General features: G+C 41.7%; 1 protein-coding gene across 2 annotated transcripts in view; it reads left to right on the top strand.

Annotated features, from left to right (window-relative positions):
- LOC306934506 (solute carrier family 23 member 2-like) overlaps positions 1-16340 on the top strand; it is a 49307-nt gene extending 32967 nt beyond the window's left edge. For both annotated transcript variants that reach the window (XM_079517097.1, XM_079517096.1), the window contains 8 exons: positions 1149-1330; positions 2532-2664; positions 4473-4629; positions 6234-6381; positions 7526-7631; positions 7748-8015; positions 8343-8438; positions 9763-16340. In XM_079517097.1, coding sequence (XP_079373223.1) covers positions 1149-1330; positions 2532-2664; positions 4473-4629; positions 6234-6381; positions 7526-7631; positions 7748-8015; positions 8343-8438; positions 9763-10031 — 1359 coding nt within the window. In that variant the 3' untranslated portion in view covers positions 10032-16340. The remainder of the gene's footprint in view (positions 1-1148; positions 1331-2531; positions 2665-4472; positions 4630-6233; positions 6382-7525; positions 7632-7747; positions 8016-8342; positions 8439-9762) is intronic.
- Positions 16341-26009: the final 9669 nt, after the last annotated feature.

Raw genomic sequence — 26009 nt, 5'->3', positions numbered from 1 at the left:
CCAAGCCTCATGGTTAGTTGCCACTTTGTCTCGCTACAAAGTAACCTCTGAAAATTAAACATAAACCTTTTTTTCATGAATTCAATTGTGATTGGTTTTCACTTCAATCAGGGCCCAGTATGCAAATATGGGGAGAGTTTATCACCAGAGGCATGTTTTTTCATTCACCCTTTGGAAATGCAGGTTCCACACACAGACTAATCTTCCGCTTTCTCAGAATGTGGATAATAGAATACCGGTGTTGGTATTGTTGACTTTGACGTAATAATCACAACGTTTATTCCCTTTAACTCACTTTTATTCAAAGTGAACGGACAGTAGCAAAACAACACCAGTTCCCTCCATATTCACATCTGAACACAGGAGATTGATTGAGCTTTTAATTAGCCTGGCACGCTGAGAGACAGAGACCCTTAGTGTCTAGGAGGCGAGTCCATTTTGAGGAACAAACAACAAACCACCCGACAACAAATCGGCTGAAGGCAATCGTAAAGGAAAGCAGAGCTGAATGAGTGTGCACGGTCACAGGGCATGCGTGCACAGCAACCTCACATGTCTGGCTTCTGTCTGGTACCGCTGCAGGCGTGTGTGCAAAGTGTGACAAGAGACGTTAACTCACATTAACCTTTTCTTGTGGGCGTGTGTCAGCCAGTCGGGTAACTGTTCTGACGCATGTGCGAGACCGTAACCGAATCGGACCAAATCGAATTGAGGGACAGAACACTAATAGATAGAGGGCTGGAGGGTTAAGATGTACAGAGAGGTTAAAAATACAGAGCATTTAAAGAGTGGAAAAGAGCCATGCTTTTCTTGAATTTAATTGTGCTTGACAGATTTCCAATCAAGTGTAACTGAAAGATTTGCTCTGGTAACTATTTAGGCCAATCTTCTCCTTAAATTATTACAAATATATAATCAACAATTTGGTTACAGTCATGGGTGTAAAGAGATGACAACTGTGTATGCATCCTTGTGTCTTTCTGTTTTCATGTGGTTGATGAGTGCGGGGGCTCTTAAAACCCATAGCACGTCATCGTCAAGCGACCGCAAGTGTGTGTTTGCGGTTCATTCTTGTTTTTTGCTGAATTAATTGTGCAAAATATGATCCTTATGTGCCTTCTCTCCGTGGCTCTGTTCTATCGTTACAGATCCAGGGGGCTATCATTGTGTCATCTACGATCGAGGTGTGCATCGGAGCGCTGGGCCTGCCGGGGCTCCTGCTGAAGTACATTGGACCCCTGACCATCACCCCCACTGTGGTCCTCATCGGCCTGTCCGGCTTCCAGGCTGCAGGCGAGAGGGCTGGAAAACACTGGGGCATCGCTATGCTGTGAGTATGTCATCATGAGGCACAACCAAACACTTTTGTTGTTTGTGTCACATGAAAAGCTGTGAAATCCATGAGGTAGAACCTGCTGTGTCATCATGGATGTTTTGGAGTCAAACTGTTATACATTGTTGGTAGTAATTTTTCCACGCTGAAAATAGCCGATCTACAAGCTCACAGTCACAATGCATCATATCATGATTCAACGCTTTCTGAGCGGACTGCTCGTGCAACCAAGTACAAATCATGCAATAGGAGTGTTCTTCTCCACCATGCTCCCTCTGGGGGAGCAGCGTAATAGCCTCTGATTTTCTCCCTTCCCGGCAGTAAAACTAAACTGATTGGCTGAGGTACCTCTTGGGCTCTTTGTCAGATCTATGGATGAAGAAACTGAAATCCCCCCAGTAATAGTAGGGAATTCTTGCAAAGCTATGAGTATTACAGACACAGTTATAACCAGGTTTATCCATGCATGGCTGCCAGGGAAATAAGTTTAGATTTATATTAGATTACAAAGGTGTTCCTCATTCTTTGTTTCCTCATCTTTAACCTGAGTGATTGTTTCTGCTCTCTCACTACACACCTTACCTGAAAACACCATTTTAAATACTCATTTATTACCTGCTTTTTATTATTATTTTAAATGTCAGTTAAAGGCAGTGGCTAACAGAAAGGTGTTTTACTGTAGCTTTGGTTTAAAATAATTGAGTTGTAGCAGACCTTTTATTCCAGATATGTGCTGCATAGTTGTCTTCACAATGCAGATCTGTCCCCGATGACATGAGCGATGGTTCATGATATAGAAAGATAATGTCTCAGTCACCAAATGTACTTTGGCCCTAAACCAGTCAGTGCTTAACCCATTTTGTGCGGGAACCCCTTTTGGTGTTCGCATTATGTTATGCTTTAGCTATTGAAAAATAGCAGATCCCGGTGGCGCGCTACGAGCTTGTAGGTCTGCTATTTTTGAAAAATCGAAGAACGACAGAAAACTGTCAGGATGTAGAAGACATTTTTAGAATCTGATCTCAGGTCAGAATGGGTTAACCAACAGTGGTATTTTGAAATAAATTGTTTGATTGACTGGGAGCCAGTGTAAAGTCTAAGCCAGTGTAAAGTCTAAGAACAATGAGTTTGACCTGAGAAATGTTTGCATTGAGTGATTCCTTTTTAGCCACTGACTGAATGTCTCTCTTCTCTGTAGGACTATTTTTTTGGTGCTGCTATTTTCCCAGTATGCCAGAGACGTCAAGTTGCCCCTTCCAGTCTATAAGGCCAAAAAGGATGGAAAAAAAGGATGGACCTCTTATAGGGTCCAGCTGTTCAAGATGTTCCCTGTAAGTGCACAAGTTCAGCCTTCAGTCAGATCAGATGTATATATTGTATAGTATATCTTGCTCCCTCCCTTCCTCTTCACAAACTATTCTTTTTTGTTTCTGAGCACTGCTTGTTTTCTCATCTAATTTTTTAATAATTCAGCTTCTGGTGCTATTATAATTATGTCTTTCATTCCCCCCAGGAGCTTAGATTTACCCCCCTGCCTGATTATTTGCTACCTGCGGATTGTATAAATCTTTAAGTCTTTTTCTGCCCCCTGCTGGTGATATACTAAATAACAGGCACTGCATTTACACAAGGTTGTCACATTGCCCATGTGGTTATGCCCAGTGCTTAATTTCTAAATTATTAGGTGCCGGAGCTCGGGTGCGTGCACGTGCATGCGTGCACGTGCACGCACGCACACGTGCACGCACATGCACGCGCAAAATTGTGCGTGCCTTTTTTAGCACAACCAACGGCCAGCCCACCCATCAGAACACAATAGAGCATATAGACGTTTTTGTCTTTAAATGTTCTGATTAATTGAAAATGGAGGACCCTGAAGTAACAAGTCTTAAGCTTTTTCTGGTTTTATACTCGTAGCAGTCAGATTTTGTATTGACCTGTGTAGGCTACTTTCGTTTGAACTGTACCCATTCTACAAACTGAATAAAATTTCAGTCAATCAATAACATTTGCAGCAGCAGTTTACACAGGGGCCCGCCGGCTCACAACACACAACTACAGTAGGCATTTGCAGTTCAGTTGGCACAGCGGCTCAATGTTATATTAGATACTGTATAAATTACAGTATTAAGTTAGGGTGGCCCATCATCAGAACAGTACGCAATGCTAAATACCTGCATGTGTTGTTGTTGTCCTTATCCAAGTTCCATCTCCGCCTCCTCCTCCGACCACCACCTCCTCCTCCTTCTCCGATGACACCTCAATAATGCTACTACTACTTAATTCTGTACTAGTCTTTTTTTTTATTTCGGGCCCACCAAAGCAAGCGTTATGATATTCGATTTTGATCGAGCCATGTTGTAAAGCCGGGTGTCTTTGCGAGATTTGGCAATGCAGTCAGTTCTGTTCATAAGAACTCACCATGTCCATGTTGTATTGAAAACAAAACGCATGCTGTCCCCAAGGCTAAACTCCAAGTAGCATGAGTTAATCTAAAAGTTCCATATTCCATATGCAACGAACGACAACAGATGCAAATTGCAAAAGTCGAGACGAGAGTTGTTTTTATTTACGCATCCGACACCGTCAACAGTGAGGCGTCAAGCCTCACTTCCATAGCCACCTATTTCCTCTCAAAACGGGCACACATTTCAAAATAAGAGTGTTTTTTGTTTGTACTTGCAAAGTTGCAATGCGATCATTCAATTCATTTTATTTTGGAATCGTACTGGAAATAGAAGTAACTATGACGAGGAAGAAGCCTAGTTGACTTGAAAATGAAACTAAAATAATAATAGAGACGTATTGTATATTGTAATGTGCATTTGGGGTGGCGGAGCGCCCTCTACAGCTACAGGAGCTGCCTCTACAGGTGGGGGAGCTCAAGTGAGCTGAGCTCCGCCAAGCTCCGGCTGAAATTAAGCACTGGTTATGTGTTCTGAAAAGGTATCCTGTTGAAAAAACACTTGGCGTCTCATCAGCGATAGCCCCTACAACTGGTGTTACACCCCTTGTCTGCAATTAAAGCAGTGGCTCTCAACGAGAACACAACAAACCTAGCGTAGCGAGAATGAAAACGGTACAAATATTCATTTTTAGCCACATGTGCAAACAACCATGTCTTATTTCTCTCTTCCAGATCATCATGGCTATCCTGGTTGCATGGGGTTTGTGTTTCATTTTCACTGTGACGAACATCTTCCCACCAGAGAAGGATAAATACGGTTACTACGCCCGCACGGACGCACGCCAGGGCATCTTAGCAGCTGCACCATGGTTCAGGGTCCCTTATCCCTGTAAGTCTGTCAGGGTGTGTGGGTGGTGTTATGTCTCATCTCCATCCTCTTATGTCTACGCATCTGACTATTTTGGTGTGTGTCAAGTCATGAGCCTGCAAGCAAAATAATGTCAGTGTTTGACATTGCATGTATCTCATGTCCCTCAATTTAGCTTTGGAACTAGGGTCAGGGCTGACATTAGCCGCAATTTGCAACTCTAGATTTTTTTACAATGGGATGAATCTAGAGTTGCAATACCCTCCATTGACTCCCCACTCATCATTTTGCGTTTGTGATCTGCTGGTCTCAAACGACGTTAAACTCACCAACATTGCAGCTGTAGTCCAAGCTTGATTTTTTCTCTTTCGATCTGCAAAGCTTGTTTTTCATAAAAATCCCCCGTAGACATGTTATGAGCTACTTTCTGTCCAAAATATTCCACAAGTGATATTCCGAGCCGCCATTTTGTATTTTTTCAACCTGCCGTAAAACAAGACGTGTGGGAGAGCGCTTGTTTAATAGAAGGCCGTGCGTGACGGGGCGTCGCGCTGCGTCGGCTTCTTCTTTGGGTGTCTTACCTGCGCAGGTAAGATTCTATTAAACAAGCTCTCCCCCTCACGTCTTGTTTTACGGCCCGTCGCAGAATTGCAAAATGGCGGCTCGGAATATCACTTGTGGAATATTTTGGACAGAAAGTAGCTCATAACATGTCTACGGGGGATTTTTATGAAAAACAAGCTTTGCAGATCGAAAGAGAAAAATTCAAGCTTGGACTACAGCTGCAATGTTGGTGAGTTTAACGTCGTTTGAGACCAGCAGATCACAAACGCAAAATGATGAGTGGGGAGTCAATGGAGGGTATTGCAACTCTAGATTCATCCCATTGTAAAAAAATCTAGAGTTGCAAATTGCGGCTAGGCTGACATGGAACAAACATTTGGCCCTGGCATTTAATGCCTTGATTTGCCACTACAGATGTGAAAAGAAAGTGGCACACTTAACATTATTTATTCTTATTTATAAATCTTTCAGCATACATCAACATGTATTCATTGATGTACAAGATTGCATTTAGGTTAAACTCCATCTGCTTCCTTGTTCCTTGTCAGGCCAGATATTTCATGCATGTGATCGAGCACATTTCTTGCCAAATGTCTTGTGCACACCTGCCATGTTTTACTAAAAAAAATATATTTAACTTACATTTTATAATCAGTCATATCATAGAGATGTGTATCTTTGATTTGTCTTTTAAAGCTAGGGTAAGTGTTATAAGTTCTGAAAATTGGAAATACTCCAGTAAAGTGCTAAAGTACAGTATTTAGTTACTTTACACCACTGGTTTTGGGTTACATTAGTTAAACCAATCAGCTGCCATTACCTGCGCCACGCCTGCTGTTATTTAAATGAGATATATATACAAGTCACACACACACACACACACACACACACACGAAACATCACAACACATCACATAGAAATCACAGAGTGGCCGTGCTGGTGTGTTCACACCTCCTGTGGCCCAGTGGTTCTCAACCTGTAGGTCGGGACCCCTGAGTTAGGTTATTTTTATTTTATTTTTTGTATTTTTTTAAGCAGATTCTGTCTCTTTATCTGTACAGTTCAGTGGGGTGTCCCAACGGTTACAGCTGCAGGGGTGATTGGCATGATGAGTGCGGTGGTTGCGAGCATCATTGAGTCTATTGGAGATTATTATGCCTGTGCACGTCTCTCCTGTGCCCCTCCACCCCCGATCCATGCAATCAATAGGTAAGTGTACATTTGATCTCTCCTTTGTCCTTGCCGTATTCCTTAACTTGAGTTTTAAGCAGTGTTGTCCCTGAACACGTTCAACAAACCTGTTCATATTTTGGGTGAACTGAACGTACCGTATTTCTGCTTGATGAACGTTATTGAGAACTTGTTAATTTCTGGCGTGTGTGAACGTCGCTCTATCACAGTTCACTTCGTTCAAGAGTGTCAGATAATATGTAGTAGAAAACCCACCAAGTCCGCCACAAATGAATCAATCTCTGCCGTGTACTTCTCTGAAGCGCGCTTACTGTATGGGAGCGCGCAACTCACAACTGGAGGATGATTCTCACGCTGCCGCTGATGCACGCAGACAGTCGGATACAGAACATGTCCCTACCCCAAAAACACGGGCTTAAACTTGTTGTTTGATTAAACATAATGTGCCACGGTGCCACCGCTTGTTATTTTTGCATCGAGGACCACTGTCTTTACATAAATCGCCTCGGCCAACAAAACACATTTCCCTCCCACACCACAGTGAAGCCTGATGTATTCTTGGAATCATCGTACAACGTGTTGCATGCTGAATATAGCTGATCCACAAGCTCACAACGCGTCGCGTCCTTGACACGTTGTGAGCTTGTGGATCAGCTATTTTCATCATGCGGAAATATGCAGGCTGTGAGTGAGAGTCAGTGATACGTTCAGAAACCTTTGCCTTCAAAATAAAAGCATATGAGTTTCACAAGTTGGGGCTTCGTTTTCACATTTTTCCATATAAAGACAGAAGCAAAGTGGAAAAGGATTACGGTGGCATTTCACATTGCAAAACATATTGTAAAAGTTTATTTATTTTTTATTAATCCCAAAGTGATTTTTTTAAAGGTTTGGACGGACAATAGGAATAATATGGTTCTATATGGCTATGTGGCAATCATTTAGACAATAGCTCGCAGCAACGAATTGGTAAAAAAAATAAAAGAATAAAAATAAACTAGTTAATTTTTAGAACCATGAACTTTAGTTCCAAATGTTTAATGATGAACTGAACTAGTTCATTTTTAAATGTGTGAACTGAACTAGTTCATGTAGAAAGTGAACCTTCCCAACACTGGTTTTAAGACCATTTAAAGATCTTTATTTATTTATCTTTCCCTAGGGGCATATTTATGGAGGGCATCTCCTGTGTACTGGACGGCCTGTTTGGGACAGGAAACGGTTCCACCTCTTCCAGTCCTAATATCGGCGTGCTGGGAATCACAAAGGTAATGCATTGTACAACACATTTACAACACACCCAACTCGCCTCATAATTATCACTGCCTCCCCATTCCCCTGTTTCCCTGACAACCTCCTGTTGGTCTCTGATTGGCTTTTCCAGGTGGGCAGCAGACGCGTGATCCAGTATGGGGCGGCCATGATGCTGCTGCTTGGGCTCGTGGGGAAATTCAGTGCACTGTTTGCCTCTCTGCCCGACCCCATCCTAGGTGCACTGTTCTGTACCTTGTTCGGCATGATCACGGCTGTGGGGCTGTCCAACCTACAGTTCGTGGACCTCAACTCATCTCGGAATCTCTTCGTCCTTGGCTTTTCCATCTTCTTTGGCCTTGTGCTGCCAAGCTACCTCAAAGTGAATCCGCTGGTCACCGGTGAGTGGAGTCGAGCACGTCAATCTGAATAAAAATGTCTGCTCTTAACCACATGAACCCTAACATTCCTTTTCTGGTCATGTCGTAATAGGCGAACATTTGTCGAAAATGGCAGATCTACAACTTAAGCTCACCACACATAGTGAGCATGTATCGTAGATTGGCTACTTCCGATGAAGAGATTTTGTGTAGATTGAATAGGGGACCTCATATAGAGCCCTGGCGGGGAACCCTAGTCAACAACATACAGTATGGATTAAGTAGTTAACGGTACACAAGAGCTTTCAATCTACTGCTAATGGCTAACTCCTTCATCCAATCTCTCAGGTATCGTTGAGATAGACCAGGTGCTGAACGTGCTGATGACCACTGCCATGTTCGTTGGTGGCTCTGTTGCATTCGTTCTGGACAACACCATCCCGGGTAAGTCTTTCAGTCTGCTCTTCACTGCCATGAGTCATCATTGCATGCAATTATTAAGAATCTAGTTAAATGCAAATATAATACTACAGTGCATTGGAAAAGTGCATGCATAATAATTAATAAGCCTTTTCTGGATCCACATACAATATTGAGGGTACAGCCTCAAAACACTGCAACATATGGACAAGATGGATGAGAAAAACAGAAAATCAAACATGATCCTCTAGGTGATGATTGCTCATGATTGCTAGAGCAACCATGATTTCCTTTTACAAAGTATTTTCACAGTATAAAGGTGGTTGCACACTGGACGCGTTTTTCGGAAAACCGATGGAGAAACGCCGCTAAAAATCCGAAAAACGCGCGTTGTGTGCATGGGGACCTTAACTCCTAGGGTTGAGCTGTCTGTTGTGTGCATGGGGACCTTAACTCCTAGGGTTGAGCTGTCCGTTGTGTGCATGGGGACCTTAACTCCTAGGGTTGAGCTGTCTGTCTGTCTGTGTCTGTTCGTGGCTAAACCACTGATACAATCAGCACCAACTTTCTTGTGCACACTACCAATAGGCCAAGGAAGTAAATTCTCAAATCTTTCAGATTTTGTGAATATTTATTTTTCTTCTGTGATATTTCACATTTTGTGAATTCATAATCTCAGATTGTTCGTCATCAATATACACAGGGAAGGCATTCTGTTATTTCTTTTTTTTTAGTTGAGGAAGGGTGACAATCATTACAGAGCAACTAAAATATATTAATACATTATTATAATGATAAAGGTTAAATTCATGAATGTTGTTGGAAATGCATCTTTAACAATTGAATTCATTAACTAACTTTTAATTAGGATTTTCTGAAACATCAGAGTAAATTAATGGGAAATTCACTTGCAGAAACGGAGCTGTTCTAAAAGTGGGCATTAACTTTTTAGCTCTATTGCTCTGGGAACTCAACCCAAGTACCCAACCCACCAAACAAAATTCGCTCATGCGCTTTATTGTGCGCAGCAGATTTGAGTGCGACTGTTCTTGCCAAACCTGCCCACAGCAGGATGTTTGGTCAGTGCATTTGCAATGAGCATGTGCACAGAGAAACGTATTTTTCTGCCCGAGCGGAAATATAATCTTTATATGCGCGATTGGAGCGCCTGTGCAGGGCAGTAAGAACAGCTGCATTCATTTATAACATGGAGCGCAAGAAAAACAGTGTTCGTGCATGGACTCTTTGCGCTTATGCTTGCGTGCCTGGTGGCTTTCAAGCGTTACAGCTCAAACCGCCGTGCCATCATAGCTAATGCTCCCCTTGGCCCTCAACCCGCCCTTCACAGGTACTCCAGAAGAGCGCGGCATCGGGAAGCTGAATCGCGGCGCCGGCGGGCTCAGTCGTGCCGAGCTGGAGGGGCTGAAATCCTACGACTTGCCGTTCGGCATGGACTTTATCCGTAGACACAGAGTCTTCCAGTACATCCCCATCAGCCCCACCTTCACAGGCTACCAGTGGGGGGCACTACGGGGGGCCTGTGCCAGACGGATGGGACATGCAGAAACGGGGAAAGGGGACGGTGGAATAGGAACAGAGGGAGAGAGCGGGGTATAATAGACAGTCAGGAGGCTGGGGAGCAAACAGAGTAGTACAGAAGAGAAGTAGGTCGGAGTTGGGAAGGAGTGTATAGGAATGAACGTTTTTTGTGGATTCTATGGAAGCAATATGATGTGCCAACCCCCCGATCATGTGTTTGTCAAGATTTAGCCTCCGTTCAGTCTGCCTTTGTCATTTCTATCCATGCTGTCATGAGCATGCTATGGCAATCCACAGCATGCTTTAAATTATGCCATCATTAACTCACAAGGTCAGATCTTGGTCAGGTGTGTGTTTGCGCGTGTGTGTGACTGTGTGCAAGAATTCATAGAGCTCTCCATGTCTGGGTTGTGCTTATATTTGCTTGCACATTGTCCCTTAATACACATGAGCAGATGATGCTAAAAGGCTCAATGCGATGACTGTAACATTTTGTAGAATCAGTTCTAATCGTACAGCCAGTGACTAAGCCCTTTACAAAGAACCCGTACTGCCCAAGGTGGTTGTTAGGAAGTATAATCTCCTGTAAAAAGGAGATTTGACAATGCAAGTTTGGGATTATGCTAAATTGAATTGCTCACTGTTTTTATAACCACATCAGAATTGTGCTCACACATGCAGACAATAACAGTCCCTACACTTACAGCTACACTTTTTGATAGATTTCTTTTTTTAATATAAGTATACAAACTTCAATGCATAGCTGAATTAATAGAGAGGGAATGGGAATGCCTAGTCAATGTGTCTCTGAGCAAGACACTTGACCCCTAACTGCTCCCCTTGCACTGTATTAGTAGCGCCAACTGCTCCTAAGACCTAATAGTTAGGACGGGTAAAGGCAGAGCACAGATTCTACGTATGTACACTGCAAGTACAGTGACAAACGAAATACCCCAAAGGAGTGGGGAGTCCTGGGGACCAAATAAATATAAGACAAAATTAAAATAACGTTTAACTTTAATTCTACAATGACCAAGCAAGTAAATATTAACAAACGCATGAACTGAACTTAATTTTATATTTTAAGCCCTATCAAAAACAAAGCCAATCTGTAAGCTCACAACGCATCATGTCACATCGTGTACTTGTACTGTAGTTCAGCAATTTTTGAAAATTGTTGAATTTTACCCCAAAATAGCCAGGTTGAAAGTGACAGACGCATCGGCCACGTACTATAATTGCCAATACCGATGTTGTCAAAAGGTAAACAGTCTGATATATGAGCCAAACCGATATCGGTTAGGCTCTAGCCATAATGCACGTCGTAAACTGGCTTGGTCATGCTAATGCAATGCAAAATGTGATTGTTATCCCTGCCAGCAGGCCAAAGTGGCCCAAGGCGAGGGATTATATTTTTGCTCCTGTGAGTTTGTCCGTCTGTCTGTCTGTCTCTGAACAGCTAATCTCCGGCACTGTTGGACTGATCAGCATGAAGCTTTGCACGCACACTCCCAGGAGATTATGGAAGAACCTCTGACCCAAATTTTTGATATTGGTGGTGCTATAACAGGGCCATTCACGTTTTGGCCTATAACTCTTGAACCGTTACAAACATTTACAATGATGCATACCTTATATAACAGGGTTTATGAAGTATTATAAGTGCTGGTCATAATGCATTATATGCTCGTCAAACTACCATACAGTACTTAGTCTGTTATAAAGCCTCTTATACAGTAATATATAACTCACTAAGTATGGTACTGTACTTACAATGTGCTGGTCATCTTATAATGCCTTATAATGCATTATGACCAGCACTTATAATACTTCATAAAACTTGTTATAAGTTGTTATGCATCATTATAAACATTTATAACGAGTGCTATGAAGCCTTACAACGCTAATGTGTTTTAATGTGTGTTCTTCTTCAAAACACATATTTTGTCCAAAACTCACAAATCTCATCACATTATCACATTATCACATTATCACATTATCACAAATCTCACAAATCTCATCACATTATCACATTATCACATTATCACATAATCACATTATCTCTGAAGTCAGATTCTTCATATTCCATTAAGATTGACTACAATTGTCTTTTAAAGTTTGCGGAAGGGGCCCATTAGCCTCGGTCCCAGTAGCTGGTACCCCAGAATGTCACTCCACTGCTCACTCCATTTGGCCTTTGGCAAAATTCGCAGACGTGTTAAAATACAAAAATACCATTATGTTCCTTCTCTAGGAGAGGAAATACCTGCAAGCAGAGCGGAGTGGTCTGCTCCAGCCCCTTGTTTTCTAAACCAGGAAGAGTGTTAGTAATGGTTACAATATCGATTTGAAAATGAAATGAAAGAATGAAAATGGACTTTCATTCTTTTTTCTGGCCACAGTCCCTTGCATTATCTTATGCACGATCCCATTGATCCACTAATACCACCAAACCCCTCTCGTGGACACATTCCCTCACATTCAATGCTTAAATGGGCATTAGAAGTATCTACGTCGCTTCAGCATGTAGCAAAAGGCCCTTGTTTTTCAACCCTAAATGTGCAATTACTGCAAACCTTTTGTAGAGTTTAGGTAACCTTTGTATTTCACTGATAACCTTAACCTTTTTGTGTAGGCAAGGACCTCTATAATATTATGTAGGCACATGCATAATGTTAGTTTTAACAGGTTTGGAATGGCCAGTGCAATGCCTTAGGCGTGTTATGATATCATTATTACTGCTTGGAATGGGAGATTGGTACCCACTATCCAGTGCACAAACAAGTGACCCTGCAAAAGCATTTTTTTTAGCTTTTTGACAGTTACCACCTCAGACAGGTTAGACAATATCTATCCTGTCTACATGTGACTGCCCCACGGTTCTGTAGTCCATAACGTCCTGTCTACATGTGACTGCCCCACGGTTCTGTAGTCCATAACGTCCGCTCCGCTCTCTGAATTAACGATTACAAGTTCACTTCTGCTCTGCTCTACAGGACATGTAACATGATTGACTGCACTGTAATCCTTAAGGCTCTTTAATACTATCTGAGAGAAAGTGCTCTAATGCCCTCGTGAACACTAAATTATATGGCTGCATGGATGTGGTGTAAGACAGTGGTGTAAGGTTAAATATATCGACATTCTAGCTTGGGTCGGATTAGGAGGGGGTATTTAAACCTGTTCGTAAAAGTAGTGATGGTGTTATATATATATATATATATATATATATATATATATATATATGGCTCACAGACTGTACAATGTATTGTCTTGCATCTCCTGATTATAACTATGGATTATCAGTATGATGATTGTTTCTGATGTCATAGTAATGTTTAAGTGTTGACAATCCCTCCCATCCATTTCTCCTGTTCTCTGGCATCTTAATCCTCACCACTTGGCCTTGTGCCCCTCAAATCTGCAGTTCGTCTGTGTGGCGCTTTTACTATTAATAATTGTTACTACTATCCATGCCTCCTGCCATCTTGGGCCTGGTCTAGCGTCATTTGGCAGGTTAGAAAGCCTTGGGTCTCTGGCTGTGAGTGTCTGTCCTTACCCCAGACCCCGGGTCCTTACCCCAGACCCCGGGTTGAGATTTGTCCCAAGTTGTGTTGCCTCTGCTGAGAAGTGGAACATTTCAAATTATAGCCTTTAGTTTAAAAATAAACATTAGGTCAACAACTGCTAAAGAATTTAGAATATAATCCGTCAAACTGAGATCTTTGCGAAACCAAAATGCTAAAGGCTGTTTTCTTTCTCTTCTGTTATTGTGCTGTTTTTTGTGCTTAATTTGTGTTTGCTCTTGATCACTGTTACACCAAAAAGAAAAAACAAATAGGTTGACGGCAAATGTCATGACATTGCCCAGGTTCATTTGAAATCTTCAAGACTTTTATCTTTTTGGTAGAATTATTTATTTATTTATGAGAACGTTTTTGCTGAATGAAGATTATTTGAAGCACATTAATGTGCCTCTTGTACAACAATACAGTGGATATTTATCAGATGTTTAGAGTTAACTTGTGCTGCCCTGTAAAAGATGCCGTGAGAGTTCTGCCCTGCATTGGAGCTACATATCATGGCTATAAGAGATAAGTGGCTAGCAAGTAGGCTACTGTAACTTGACCTCAGTCTGCAGGGGGGCATACACATTCTTCTGAAGATAGCATCTAACAGTGTTTGATGCTTACAGTTCATTCCATATATCGGCAGATTTTTTATTTTTATTTTTATGAAACACTTTTGAACTGGACCGTTTTAGTGAGATTCCAGTGTCAAGACATTTATACAGGTATCCTAAGTACTGTTTTTATATTTGTGGTAAATAGTATGCCAGAGCGTATCAAGGACAGTAGTTACCATATTTCCATATGTAATGTTACGGTTTAGTGAACGTCATCAAATCAATTTGTGGTTTGATACTATTTCTTGGGCCTTAATGATTCTGAGAAAAAAACAGCAACTACATCATCTGCAATGCTCATCGTTCTGATGAGATGATATTCCAATCTGTTATCAGGATTCCTGACCGGGTGCATATTATACCGTAGAAGCAGTGTTAATGAGGAGTGATTGGTACAGCGGGGGTGTTAATTGCCACACTGTACGTGATGAGGAAGTGTTCCTGTGTGTTCATAGCCCATGCCGTCTCCTCTTGGGTCAGGACAACATGGAACAGGGCCAGAGGGCGTTTAAGCCTAGTTTACACTATAGCCACGTCACTCACCAAAAATAACTGATTTTCAACTGCAAAACTTGACAAAACTATTTGATTTCTGACGAACGAGGTGGCTGTACATAGTGTACAATGGACTATAAATTTGCTACCGTGTTTGGTAGGAGTTCCTACATTCCTTCATCCATTTCTGTGACATCATCTAACAAACGGATATTATAATTTTTTTGGCCCCAATACATGCTTCCTCACTAACCTCCATCTCTACCCGCCTCCCCATCCCACTGCTTCAGTGCAGACATTGCTGTAATCTTACCTTGTTTATTGTATGTGTTTTATTTTTTATTTTAATTCGTTTCCTGCTATTGAAAATGTTGATGTTGAGGTTTCTGGAGGCGATGTAAGGGTTAATTTATACTTGTTTGTGCGCCAAACATAGCAGATCTACAAGCCTACCATGCGTCACATTGTGACGTGTTGTGATCTTGTATCATTATTTTCAGTGTGCAACTAAGTATAAATCAAGCTTATATCACTGGTTGGCCTTCTTTTTGAGAGCCTCTTGGTTTTGCTGGCAGGCTGAATGAAATTGAGTTACTGAAGACTGATGTTCTATATCAGTGGCTCAACATAGTTTTACTTTAAATTTGAAGCTTTACTACCTCAACTGACGGGAGAGAAGCAATGATCTCCAAACTACAATGAAGATGGCGCCCATCTAGTGTCCAATCATGTGCGCCTTCTGCTTGAAATAACTTTGTAACTTTGTCAGTCAACCAATAGGTGTCCTACCTGACACTATGGTCTACAAGACTCTACATTTATCAATGGAAGAGTAGGGAGACCACCTCCCACTACCAATGTGCCAGTTACTGTAAATTGAACTTTACTATACAGATTTATTAAAATGTTTTAATCGTTAAAATAATTTCCAGATTGTAGCTTAACTCTACACCTTCAATTTGTGGCACATTATCTTTCAGCATTATCACATTATTATCACATTATCACATTATCACATAATCTTTCACCTTGTGGCACATTATCTTTCAGGAGATGCAAGCAGTAGTTTACATTATGTTCCTTAAATAATTGAAACTACATAACATTGCTTTGACGGTGACAGATTCTCCTCTTCAGCCTGTGCTCTGCAAAGCTATAAAGATGGGTATTAAGAAGGTGGCCAAAAAGTGTATTACACAAAGAAATAAATCCCTTTCTGTTATTTTGAAGGGGACACTACCTGAAGATTAATACTTTTATCTATTAAAGTGTTTTCAAATTTCAATGTTTTTTTTGTTTGTTTTTTATACATCATTTTCATGTTTTACAGACTAATGTTTGTAAGAAATCACAAATTTTAATCTGAAATCATGCTGCAAGGCACACCATTTTGTTACTTATTTTAAAAGAAACGGTAAATGCATTTTGTTTCTACTTCCAATCTGTAGTTGGTGGAGCACCTTAGTTTGCTAGAATGTTTCATATTGTATTTTTCTAACATTGCTTTCTGTTCATGTTAACACAGTATCAAAACAAAATCAAATAAAAATGTGGAGAAACTTTTAACAGATGTAAAAACTACATAAATGTATATTGAATTGAGTACAGTGTGCAAATAATTCTGGACCAGGCATTGTGTATACTTATAGTAGCAACAAAATGTTATATTGTTCCTAAAACTATTTAATAAGATGTTACAGAATGAATACAGTCTTTTGTCTTTATTGATCGTCGTCAATGTCTCTTCCTGGGTACGTGCACTGGCATATTAGTCGAAGTGGGAACATAAGAACAAGGAGAAATAGTCCGATTTGATCTAGGCTATACTGGCAGAGATTCAAATAAACTATGCCTAAAGCTCTCTCACTTTCTTGCACTATAGCCCTGTTTCATTATTTATTTTTAAGCTCTGTCACTTTCTGTCTGTTCATCCTTTCCTATTTCATAAGACTCTTTCAATCTGTTCTTGGAAAAGAGATTAGACCTGGTAACACAGACTGATACACACAAACACACACACCCCTTCCCTTCCATTCTCACTACTGTAAGTAATGTAGTTAAACCAGGCTATTATCCTTCTTTCCTTCACTATAGCACAAACATGGGTGCACAATTGTTTTTGGTATTTGTCATAATAAACAAAATGTGATAATATGCTTTATACCTGCCATCATCTTTCTGTTACCACAATATGGTAGTGCAAATTAGCATTTTTGGGGCATATTTACGTATGGTGACTAACTAATGAATTCTTTATTAAAAAAAATAACTTCATATATACTGTATACACACACACACAGAGAGAGAGACAGACGCGTTGTCACAATTCATCGGTCCGAGACCTTCACAGTCGAGTGTACAGCGGCTGGGGTGAGTATCGGCATCTCCAAATCTGAGGCCATGGTTTACAGCAGGAAACCGATGGATTTGCATGAGATCTCTGGGTCTGAACAATCTTCATTCCGTGTGGGTCATGACCGAAAGAATAAAGTTGCGGATACAAGCGGCCGAAATGAGTTGTCTCAGACGGGTGGCTGGCATCTCCCTTTAGAGATAGGGTGAGAAGTTCAGTCATGAGAGGGAGACGCGGAGTAGACGCGCTGCTTCTTTACTTGGAAAGGAGCCAGCTTAGGTGGTTCAGGCATCTTGCCTCCCGAACGTCTCCCTAGGGAGATCCTCGTTGCACGTCCCACTGGAAGGACTCGAAGGAGACCCCTGCTGCGACCCAAGAAAAAGTGCCTAGAAAATGTTCGGTTTCGTTCCCGCGTCTTTGGCACTACGATTTCAATGCATATTTCCATAGACAATACCCTTCTGGACTTTGGGTTAAAAGTTCTCCGCATAATATCCTGCAGTATTTTGTCACAAGCCAGAAATGTATATACAAGTGTATAACCAAAAAACGAAAATCTTGTGCTGCTGTTTTTGCTTGTAAAATGTGTTATATTGATTGTGGCAACACAAACTATTTCTCAAATGTCATAATTACATATACCTAACATCTGAAACAAGTATTGGTGCCTTAGTTTAATCATGTGAATTTAGATCATGAAATGTAGCAAATTTGTTAAAGAAAACTCTTCAACTTAAGTGATGGCACCTAGCTCAATGAAACATACACAATAGTTAATTTAGCCAAAAGCTTATGTTTCATACATAAAGAATTTCACAATCTACTGTGTAATGAAAGGTAGAAAAGAAAAGCAGCCCACCTTGGCCCAAAATGGCTGAAAATCTATCAAAATGTTACCACGCCCCCTAAATTGGAATAATGCAAAAAATGGACAAGATTAAAAATAAATGCACTAAAGGTCAGAATTATTTCAACATATGGTATGAAACATTTATTCAAGTATCACAAAGTGTCACAGAATCTGGATTTAGCCAGGGACATTTATATGTCCGGTGTCGAGTTGATTGGATAGGCGGTTGTCCAGAACTACTTACAGTATATATGCCCATGCATGGGTATGGGCGTATCAGTATAGTGTAGTGTGTAGTGCAGTGTTCGTGTAGTCATATATGGAGATCCGGTTGTCCAGAACCGCTGATTCAAACTACCTACAGTATATACAGCCATACATAGATATTGGCATATCAGTATAGTATAGTATAGTATAGTATAGTATAGGCTATAGCATAGTACCAGTAAGTCTGAGGGCGAGAAGCGACCTCACCCTAACGGGCTGCATTAATAACTTTGGGGCAGGCCCATCTAGAGTTTACACGGACAGGTATCAGTCAAAAGGGAGACATCGAAGAGGAAGGATGGATGGGGAAGGATCAACATATGGAATGTCAGAACAGGTTCTGACATACAGTATATCCATATGGAGATCTAAGGGTTGGGGAACTTGGGGTCAGTTGTAGAGTTGCTGGCCAATATTGATGACATCAGGGATCTCCATCCCTGATGATTTCACGTTATGTCACTCACAAGACCTGGGCAATATGGGGGCTTTCCCCATGTATGGGGATTTTGAGTGATACACTGACTGACTGACGGAAAATGCGCAATTTCATAGTAAATGCGACCTGTGGTCGCAATAATATAGTATAGGCATATATGGAGATCAGGTTGTCCAGAACTACTGATCCAAACGATATGCCCCTCCCTGATGACAGGGAGGAACTGTGGAAATATTGCTGCATTGTGACCGATGGTGAGTGACTACGTCGGCCCCCTTCAGTTTTTACATACCAGGTGGACATTGGGTTTGATGATGTCATCATCTACATGCTAAACAGGGCATTCACACACCTTGGCACCATGGGCAACGCAGTTAGAATCATGCTTTTTGACTTCTCCAGAGTCTTCAGAACTATCCAGTCACAACTGCTTACAGAAGCTTGCGTTGATGGGGGTGGACCATGGTTTGGTGGCATGGATCCCAGACGGTAACAAGACAACTCACCCCTTTTCTGTTTTCCTCCCGGAATTTTCCCCGGAATTTTCCCCAGTGAGGGGTGGGAGAGGCTGGACAGCAGACGGCTGGACTTTGAATTTCTCTACCTATAAACTTTCACGACACGACAGCAGACAGCCTAAGTACAAATATATTTATGAAAAGCTACTACAGTGAAGTCAGTTCACAGAAGTTGTTGTAGGCTATGTGGGGATTATCTGACGAGGTACCATTTGAGTGGGAAAAACCTTACATAATAAATAATACTAAATTGTTATAGGGTCAATATAAGTAAAATAATATAGCCTTTCCACAGGAGTATCTTTTTATATTTTTCCAAAAAGAATACAAACAGCCAATAGCATATTACAAAGTTATCCCCCTCACTGGGGAAAATTCCGGGAGGAAAAACGGGCAAGCACCGGGGTGAGTTGTCCAGTATTCTCTCAGACTATCTCTCGGGCAGACCGCAGTATGTGAGACTGCAGGGTTGTCTGTTCGGAGGTGCTGGTGAACATCACGGGCGCTCCCCAGGGCACAGTGCTGTCACCTGTTCACCCTATAAACATCTGACTTCCACTTCAACTACAAGACATGTCAGTTGTCACCTGCATCTCAGGTAACAACACTGTTGAGCACGCATGGTTACGGAAGTTGTGCACTGGAGCAAGGCAAATAGCCTCTGGCTCAATGCTAGCAAGACCAAGAAGATGGTGGTGGACTATGGCACGACCAAGAGTGTACCTCCGGTTCCCAGCAACATATTAAGGTAGTGGAGAATGTAGACAACTACAAGTTTCTAGGAGTGCACCTGAACAGGTCGTTGGACTGGTCTGACTACTCTGGTCTTCTGTTCTTCTCAAGAAGGCTCAGATCTTTTAGTGTGTGTGCAACAGGATGCTGCAAATGGCTGGTGAGGAAGGCGTTTTATGTGGCGGCCATATTGGATTTGGCCGCCATGGCGACCCCGAAGGTAACTGGCTCGGGTTCCCTAGCTAAATCATTAGAGCAGGACTACATCTGGGCCAAATTTAGTCCTTTTAATATTGATTGGCGCAGAAAAATCCATAAGGCCCGTGACTATTGCTGAAATCTTGTCCATATACAGTAGGTGATTATGGTCATTAAAGCTAATTATAATTGTTCAACATATGCAAGTTAGCATCCGACGGTTTCTACATGCTGGGGACCCATACATACTCAACATTTGTACTATAAAACTTTGGTGTACTCAACATGTCTGGGTTCACAATGGGACTCTATGGGCTGGCAAATAGACTGACTAACTGCACTTGAGCTGGGGTGGGGTGATGTGCAAATGTCAGATGCTGTGACACTTTGTGGTACTTGTATAAATGTTTCATACCATATGTTGTAATAATTCTGACCTTTAGTAGATTTATTTTTAGTCTTGTCCATTTTTTTCATTATTCCAATTTAGGGGGCGTGGTAACATTTTGATAGATTCTCAGCCATTTTGGGCCAAGGTGGGCTGCTTTTCTTTTCTACCTTTCATTACCCAGTAGGTTGTGACATTTTTATGTATGAAACATAAGCTTTTTCTATGTGTATGTTTCATTGTGCTAGGTGCCAATCACTTAAGTTGAAGCGTTTTCTTTAACAAATTTGCTACATTTCATGATCTAGATTCACATATGAGTAAACTAAGGCACCAATACTTGTTTCAGATGTTAGGTATATGTATTTATGACATTTGAGAAAGATTTGGTGTTGCCAAAATCAATATAACACATTTTACAAGCAAAAACAGCAGCACAAGATTTTCGTTTTTTGGTTATACACTTGTATATACATTTCTGGCTTGTGACAAAATACTGCAGGATATTATGCGGAGAACTTTTAACCCAGAGTCCAGAAGGGTATTGTCTATGGAAATATGCATTGAAATCGTAGTGCCAAAGACGCGGGAACGAAACCGAACAAAAAGGGACCTCGCAGCACGGCCTACAAGTGAAAGTGATGACACAAAGAAAATTAACAGGAGAAATTGGAAGAGGAACACTATAAAATTGAAGCTGATAAATGGGAACTCCACCTGTTCAGCTTATTAAAAAGCTGGAGACAGGGGGGCCAGTTACTGAACAAACACACCCTTTAAACCAGACCGCCCTATTTCTATTCTAAGCTCCATCTCGAAAGTGATGGAAAAAATAGTCTATGAACAGGTTGAAAAGTATCTTGCCACAAATAAATTAATGTACTAGTTCCAATCTGGCTTCAGAACATCCCACTCCACTGACACATGCCTTCTCTATTTGAGCGACCACATCAAACATGAGGTGGATGCTGGTAAATACTGCGGCATGGTCATGCTGGACCTCCAAAAGGCTTTTGACACCGTGAACCACTCCATACTGGTTAACAAGCTAAAAGCAATTGGTTTCGATAGCACATCAGTGAGCTGGATGCAATCCTACCAGGAGGGGAGAGAACAGATGGTGGAGGTGAATGGAACACTGCCCCCCCCCTCCCAGTGAGCTGTGGTGTTCCACAAGGAAGCATACTAGGGCCTTTACTGTCCCTAATATATGTAAACGACATGACATCAGCTTGTGACTGCAACTTGTTCCTGTTCGCAGATGACTCGGCACTGCTAATCTCGGACAGGAACAAACTGCAGGTTGAAAAGGCCCTCAGCTCTGAACTCGGTAGAATCTGCACCTGGCTCGCTGATAACAAACTATCTTTACACCTGGGAAAACTGAATCCATTCTCTTTGGATCTAATAGTAATCTCAGCAAGGCAAATGACTTCTTGGTTAGAGTGGGTGACAATATTATCACACGAAAAGATTAAATTACCTACCTAGGTTCCATCCTGGAGGCTAATCTTTCCGGTGATAAAATGGCCACCAACGTAATCAAAAAAGTCAACCAAAGAACAAGATTCCTTTACAGGATCTCCTCACTGGTCAACAAAAACACCTTGAAGACCTTAACAGGAGCCCTCGTACAAGGTTTCTTTGACTATGCATGCACCTCCTGGTACCACAGCACCTCAAAGGCCCTTAAAACTAGGCTCCAGACTTCCCAAAACTGGTCAAGCTCCTACTTGGCCTCACCCCCCGAACCCATCTCACCACTGCCCACTTTGACAGGCTGGAATGGCTTAGGGTCGACGACAGAGTACAGCATCTTGCAATGGGTCTGGTCCACAAGATTCGATACACCACCAAGATACCCATGTACCTGTCTAGATACTTCCTTAATGTTAACGAAGTCCACACCCACAACACCAGAGGGAGTGCAACGAACCATGTACAACCCAGATTCGGCACAAACAAGGGACTAAATTATTTTTGCTCCTATGCCACCAAAATGTGGAACGCCTTACCAACAGTCATTAAGACATGCGAATCCCTTGACTCCTTCAAAACCGCTCTCAAAGGGCACCTACGGACGGCTGCAATTCGAAACTGCCCCCCGTAAAATCTGAATCCCCCCACCCCTTTTTCCCCTCACTGTGTATGTATATGTTTCTTTTCCCTTTTTACCTCCTTTATGATGAATTCCTGTTCTGTTCTTTGACTATATAGAAGTGTCTTATGATGAATTCCTGTTCTCTTTGTCTATATAGAAGTGTCTATTTGTACGTCTCTAAATGTTTTGATGAATTGAACATGGTGGACCCTGTTGGAAACAAGTGTAATGCTTAATTGGGTCGTCCACTCACAGTTAACAGCCTTTGTATTGAGTTTGTGCTCGAAATGTACTGTAATTCTGCAAACTGTTAATAAATATTTCAATCAATCAATCAATCAATCTAATTGTACGTCTATAAATGTTTTGATGAATTGAACAAGGTGGACCCTCTTGTAAACAAGTGTAATGCTTAATTGGGTCGTCCACTCACAGTTAACAGTCTTTGTATTGAGTTTGTGCCTGAAATGTACTGTAATTCTGCAAACTGTTAATAAATATTTCAATCAATCAATCAAACCGTAGTAGGCTATAAGTAGGCTACTGACTGTTTGTTGGTGCCGGTGATCTCACTGATCTGTATACATGTGTACAGTACTGTTGAGGTTTCCATTACCCAATTAGTTGGCCAGTGTAGTGTTCTATTATGTATGTGTGTGACCAGGGATGAGCTGAAGGGGGTGCTACGGGGGGTCGTCGACCCCTTAGTTCCCAGGCTGGGGGCTGGCGCGAGCACTCACCGTCACCCGGCCGCGAGCCGTCAACATTAACACAACAATGGCCAGGTTGAGGACGTAAGTGAGAAAGCAATGTTATGCAAAGCACATTGTGTTCTCACTTACGTCCTCAGTTACACTGTATTAACAGCCACACAGGTCAGGTATTTCACTTGTCTGCGAATTCTACAATGCCTCTCACCTTGCCTCCGAAGAAGAAGAAATGCATCCAGAAGAAACTCAGTTTCGCTACGCCTACCCGCCCATAGACATATATACATAGACGCCCCTTCCGGCTCTGAGGCGTGTGTCAAAATTGAAGGCACTATTTTCCCGACATTCCTTGCGAAGAATAGCGGAAGCAAAGACAAGCTTCCGCGTGCGTAACATAAGTCCCGGAAAAGACGCGCTGTGATTGGCCAGTAGTCACTTGAGTGACAGCGAGAGACATGGAGGAGTCAAATGAGTGACGTCACTCGGGCAGCGACGCAGTCGCCTTCAGCAAATGCCTTCAGCACTTCTAAATAAGAAAGCTGCGGAGAACTGTTGCTTTGTGTTCACTCTTTAATGTTTTCTGTTAGTAATCTAATCCCCCCTGGCTCTGATGTTGTATTGTTAATAACTTTGTTGTTTGTGTTTGTTTGTTTGTCTTGTTTTGTAATGTATATTGTCATGACTGTTATAAAGATTTGTTAAAAAAAAAAAAGCCTTCAGCACTGCACTTCCGCCTTCATTGGGATACACGTCGCTCCAATGAACTGCAGCGGCAAATGAGGCGTCTATGTATATATGTCTATGTACCCGCCTGCTTGAAGAACTCAGTTTCGCTACGCCTACCCGCCTGCTTGAAGAACACGTGCCTGTGGACGCTCCGACTCAGCTGTTGTTGGGAAACAACAACAAGACAGGAGTCCAGAGGAAACTGTGTTTTGTTGCGACGCCGACGCCTACAAAACCCGTGCATGTGGACGCTCAGTCTCAGCTGTTGTTGGGAAACAAAACGGCTGTGGTAGAAGATCCGAAAACCGCACCACCGCTGGAGGGGAGGAAAACTTTCAAAGCTCAAAGAAGATTATCAGTTGTTCAACCGTCTGTGGAAGCCATCACTGAGGCAAGTAACTGTTAAATCATATGTTATTTATTATCAGATGGGGCTACTATTTTTATTTTTCTTAAATTTGGCATATAATCATTACAAATGTGACTATGCACTAGTGTTACATGTTCTGTTATTAATTATTAAGTAAAAGTATCAATACTGCAATGTAGAAATACTTTGTTACAGGTTAATGGCTAGCCCCTTTCGGGACCCTGTTTACCTTTTTTATATTTGGGAGTTAATGGCCTGTGTTCAAAATGTTACTTGAGTAAAAGTACAAAAGTATTGGTATCAAAACGTACTTAATGTACCAAAGTACTAAAATGTTAAAATAGCAAATCTACAAGCTCTCAACACGTCTTACTGTACACCACTGCAATTAAGTGCAAATAAATGTGTTTGCTTTTCATTTAGCCTACTGTTCATTTAAATTAAACCTGTTAAACCAGTCATGGAATGTGTTTGAATGTGTCTCAATGACCAATTCAGGGCTCACTCAAATGTGGGGGATGGGGAACAGCTCTGTGTGGTTGAATGTGTTTACATTCCTCTCACAATGAAAGACAATTGGTCTCTCTTGTCTCTAACCTGTTGTAATTGTTTCTAATGTGTTCTTTTTTACTTTGTTCATTTTATAGCTGGGAGATAGTGGCTGTACTCCTGACAAGACTTCCTCATCCACCACTGATTCTTCTTCATATTCACCATTCCCCGATTTATGGACAGATGAGAAGTGGGCTAAGAAGAAGGAGGAACACCCCTGGCTTGACTGTAAAGATGGGAAATTGGGGTGCAAGCCATGCTCTTCTGTTCCAGGTTTATCCGTCCACAAGGCCAAGGGGGCACATTTGTCAGACCAATGGAGTAGCTACAACGTTACACCCAGTGGAAAGGACAGAATCTACCTGATGAAAAATCTTCGGAAGAAAATAGGACTACACAAAGAGACACAGAGTCACAAGGCGGCAGAAAAGATACAAGCATCTGCAAAAGATCAGCCATTTGAGAAATGCAATGACAACAATAATGCATCAGTTCGTACTGCTACGTGTGCTATTTTTAACTCTGCATACTACCTGGCACAGAAAGACAGGCCATTCCTAGATCATTATGACTTATGAAAGTTGAAAGCAATGTAAGTGACATCTTGTGTCTTTAAAAAAAAATAAAGTCATTGAAGTAAAGATGAAGTAAAGTTGTCTGATTATTTTAAGTACTTATGTGTGGGTGAGTCTATGTAAAGGAAAATAAAATAATTGATTAATTGAAACAAAAATAAAAACAACAAATTAACAATGCAACAAAATAATAAGAAATATAAATACATTAATAATCACATGTTGAATACAGTATTTCAACTAGCACTGAGCTGAGTGGCTATGTGCACATGCCCGCGCACGTGCACGTGCACATGCGCGTGCGCGCGCATGCGCGTGCACGTGCACGTGACGTCATAAATTATAGCCCCCTTAGTTAAAAAATCCACAGCTCACCACTGTGTGTGACGTGTGTGTGTGCATGGCCGGGGTCTCATTGTTTTCGGGTCTCCCAGTTATTCATCTTCAGCACCCAGTCAGCACGAACAAAGGCGCGTCAGGTCGTGAGCTGATTGGTTGCCGTTGGGCCAGACGCCAACGAGGTCCGCTAGAACAGATGGGGTCCTCCTCCGCCGGTAATGTTGTACATCCCACAGTGTGCGCACCACTGATTGTCT

The sequence above is a fragment of the Electrona antarctica genome (genome assembly GCF_951216825.1).
Source record: "Electrona antarctica genome assembly, chromosome: 12".
Taxonomy (NCBI): Eukaryota; Metazoa; Chordata; class Actinopteri; order Myctophiformes; family Myctophidae; genus Electrona; species Electrona antarctica.
Note: the sequence above shows the minus strand (reverse complement) of the source record. Positions and strands in the feature narration are given on the sequence as shown.